Here is a 3,317-nt window from a genome sequence, read left to right as displayed (position 1 = left end):
GGGATTGAACTCAGGCCCTTGTGCTTGCCAGGCAAGTGCTTATTCCACTGCGCCATCTCTCCAGCGCCTGTATAAATAATTTAAAGCATAACATAGCTGGGCATGGGTGGTGCATGCCTATAATCCTAGCACTCAGGAGGCTACAGCAGGACGATCTCTATGAGTTTGAGGGCAGAATAGGCTGCACAGTGGGACCCTGTCTCAAAAAAAAAAAAAAAAAAAGGACCAAGAGGCTGGGAGAGATGGCTCAGAGGAATAAGCGCTTCCCTGGCAAGTGCAAGGGTCTGAGTTCAATTCCCAGTTCCACAAAAAAAAGGACCAAAATAAAGGGTGGACTGTAAGAAACAAGGCGATAAATCTTTTGCTAACAAGAAGGAAGCTAGAAATGGAGAGAGAGGGCAAGTAAAACGGAGCTGTGGAATGTACCAAGTTCCCACGATGAACATGATCATGTACTACAAACATGAACTCACATAGAATTTTAAAACACAACACTAAACAGGAATGGGGTGTAGGTCCATAGCAGAGCCCCCTGGGTCTCAACCCTAGCATCACCAATGAATGTGGACTGCTGTTCTGGGGCTTCCACAGCATTGTGATGGTGGGGACCTCAGAGGTGGCCATGAGTCCAGCTCCACAGCCATGATCTCTCCTGTGGCCCTTGCAGGATGCCAGGCTGCCAAAGCTCCGGGCCACCCTGAGCCCCAGGGCTGGGCTAGGGCCAGGGATGGCGAAGACTCTGGAGGCATCGTACTGAGAAAACGAGCAAAGAAGGGGGACCATAGACTGAGCGTTGAAGCTGATGCCTAAAACCCCAGCGCTGTTGGAGGCTGGGGCAGGAAAACTGCAAGTTCGATCTCAACCTGAGAAATCTAACAACTTGATGAGGTGGTAGCTCAAAATTTTAAGAAAGGGCTGAAGACATAGCTCAATGTGAAGGTCCTGGGTTCGATTTCTGGTACTGCCAAAAAACAACAGCAACAAAATGCAGTAGGCGCCCATGGGAGAGGGGAGCAGGGGCAGAGAGCAGAATGGTGGGGTGCCTGCGCTGATGGGAATGACTTTGTACAAATGGAGAGATGGGCCATGTGCGGGGAGGGTGGGGTGGAATCTAACACACAAGAGGTTCGCCAGCAGGTGGGGGATCAGCAGCCGTGTTCGCAGCTTCTACTGTGGGGTCAATAAATGCAACAGCTTTGGGCCTAGTGCCTGTCAGCTTATCCTTGTCATCTTTCGAAGATACAAGAGGCAAGGAAGGTGAGGTACTTGGGACACTGCTGTGCAAGGACACCCCGCAGCTGAGGGGGAAGGCTAGGGGACAGCCGAGGATGGCCAGGAGCAGATGACTCTTGAACTGCTCAGCGTGGGGCTGGGTACAGGCAGTCAGGGCTGGGTGTTGCCCGGGGACACAGTGGAGACAGGACAGGTGCAGGAGTGGCATGACGATGACCCGGCCAGCTGTGTGTGTGCAGGTGGCTCGGGTGGAGTCAGAGCCAGGAAGTGGCAGAGCTGGCAGAGGGGGGACAGCTACTGGAAGCTTCTAGAAGCTCAAGGCCCCTGAGGCCACTGTGGGCTGGGCTGAGGGCAGAAAGCAGAAGGAACCAAGCTTGTTGAACAAGCTGCACCCTGGGACAGACCCACGGGCTGCATGCAGAGTGTCACAGAACCGTGTGTGTAGACGTGGGGGCACTCATGCCCGTGGACTCACCCCCCTTCCTTCTCTGACATCCCAGTACCATGCCATTTTGGTCTCCCCTGACTCCTTGGGTCCCTCCCACCCCATACCTGTCCTCACTCCAGTCTTACTCACTGTTGCAGGAAGAGGCCTTGGTACGGGCTGGGTCTCGGCAGTCTCACTCTGACACAGGGCAGAAACCCCAGGAGAAGGAAGGACTCTAGGGGAGGGGGTCAGGAGGTGCAAGAGCTGAAGGTCAGGGAGAGCCCCTTGCTCCCACCTGGCAGCCCCCAGGACTCTCAGGCCCACTGTCCTAGCCTCACCCCATGGACTTCTCATCCCAGCGGGGCCTCCCTTCCCTCCCACACTGTAGAACAGCATTCTGGTTTTCAAGGTATTATTCAGATGGGCAAACTGAGGCCCAGAGCCGCACAGCTTGCCCAAGGTCAGCAAGTCAGGGGCAGCCAGACCTCAATTTGCCTCACCTGACCTTAGCGGAAGAGCAACTAGGGCCGGGAATGGCAGGGGAGGGTGACTTACCTTTGCTGGGGGCCTTTCAGTCCCAGTGTGGATAACAGCAAGAGGGACGTGGCTGTGTGTTCCTCAGCCATCACCATACGCAAGGGGCACATTGCTTCCTGGGAGCTGTCCTCGTGTCCCCCTGCAGCAGGCTTGGGCAGAGCCTCCCGCGGGCTGATGTGTGGGTCACCAGCCTCCCCAGTGGCGTCATCTCCGAGGGGCTGCACACAGCTGTCCAGGGTGCAGTGGGGCTCCCTTAGCTGCCCTATGTCCAAGACATTTTCCGCCTGCTGACCTGGTAACTGACACTCTGGGTCCTGCCAAGCACAAGGACACCAGAAATAAGAAGTCCTAACCTGGTTCCCTGTTAAACTCAGAACTCACAGGGAGAGCAGAGATCACACGCCTGCCGCTGGCCACAGTGCAAGCGCCGCGAGCATCCTCTGAGAGAGCTCTCCCTGCGACCCTCGGAGCAGCGTGGGTCCCCTCCTGTGAGGGATGAGGAAATCAAGGCCCAGAGCAGCCACAGCCCACCAGAGGCCTGGCCCACATTTTGTGTGTGTATGTGGGAGGCCCCTGAAAAATCAAGAAGCTACTCCACACATTGCTGGGCAGTTCTGAGGATGGAACCCAACTAAGCCAGATCCTCCACCTGTTTACATTTTCTCAAATTGTTAAGTGGCTCAGGCTGGGCTTGACCTTTTGCTCCTCCTGCCTCAGCGTCCTAGAGTGCTGAGGATACCATCCTTGGATTTCCCACAGGATGTTTCCCCCTCCCTCCTACCCTCTCTCTTTTTTATTTATTTTTTATTTTTTCTCGTGGAACCGGGGATTGAACTCAGACCCTTGCGCTTGCCAGGGAAGCGCTTATCCTACTGAGCCATCTCCCCGGCCCCCTCTCTCTTTTTTTAAAAAAACACCTCACAGCATACACAAAAAATGATTCAAGACGGTGCATAAATCTAAATCGTTTTTTTTTTTTTTGAGAAAGAGTCTCACTATGTATATAGTCCAGGCTGGCCTCAGACTCATGGGAGCCTCCTGCCTCAGCCTCCCAAGTGTTGGGATTACAGGCGTGGATTGCAATATCTGGCTAAAATGAAATCTTTTTTTTTTTTTTTTT

General features: G+C 54.1%; 1 protein-coding gene across 1 annotated transcript in view; it reads right to left on the bottom strand.

Annotated features, from left to right (window-relative positions):
* Positions 1-3,317, bottom strand: part of Spata21 (spermatogenesis associated 21) — a 40,347-nt gene that overhangs the window by 19,575 nt on the left and 17,455 nt on the right. Inside the window, exons 5-6 of the mRNA XM_023722453.1 lie at positions 2,216-2,511; positions 1,811-1,895 (exon numbers count right to left, since the gene is read on the bottom strand). Coding sequence (XP_023578221.1) covers positions 1,811-1,895; positions 2,216-2,511 — 381 coding nt within the window. The remainder of the gene's footprint in view (positions 1-1,810; positions 1,896-2,215; positions 2,512-3,317) is intronic.

The sequence above is a fragment of the Octodon degus genome, unplaced genomic scaffold, assembly GCF_000260255.1.
Source record: "Octodon degus isolate 3935 unplaced genomic scaffold, OctDeg1.0 scaffold00092, whole genome shotgun sequence".
Classification (NCBI taxonomy): Eukaryota; Metazoa; Chordata; class Mammalia; order Rodentia; family Octodontidae; genus Octodon; species Octodon degus.
The sequence above is the reverse complement of the archived record's forward strand: the minus strand, read 5'-3'. Positions and strand labels throughout refer to the sequence as shown.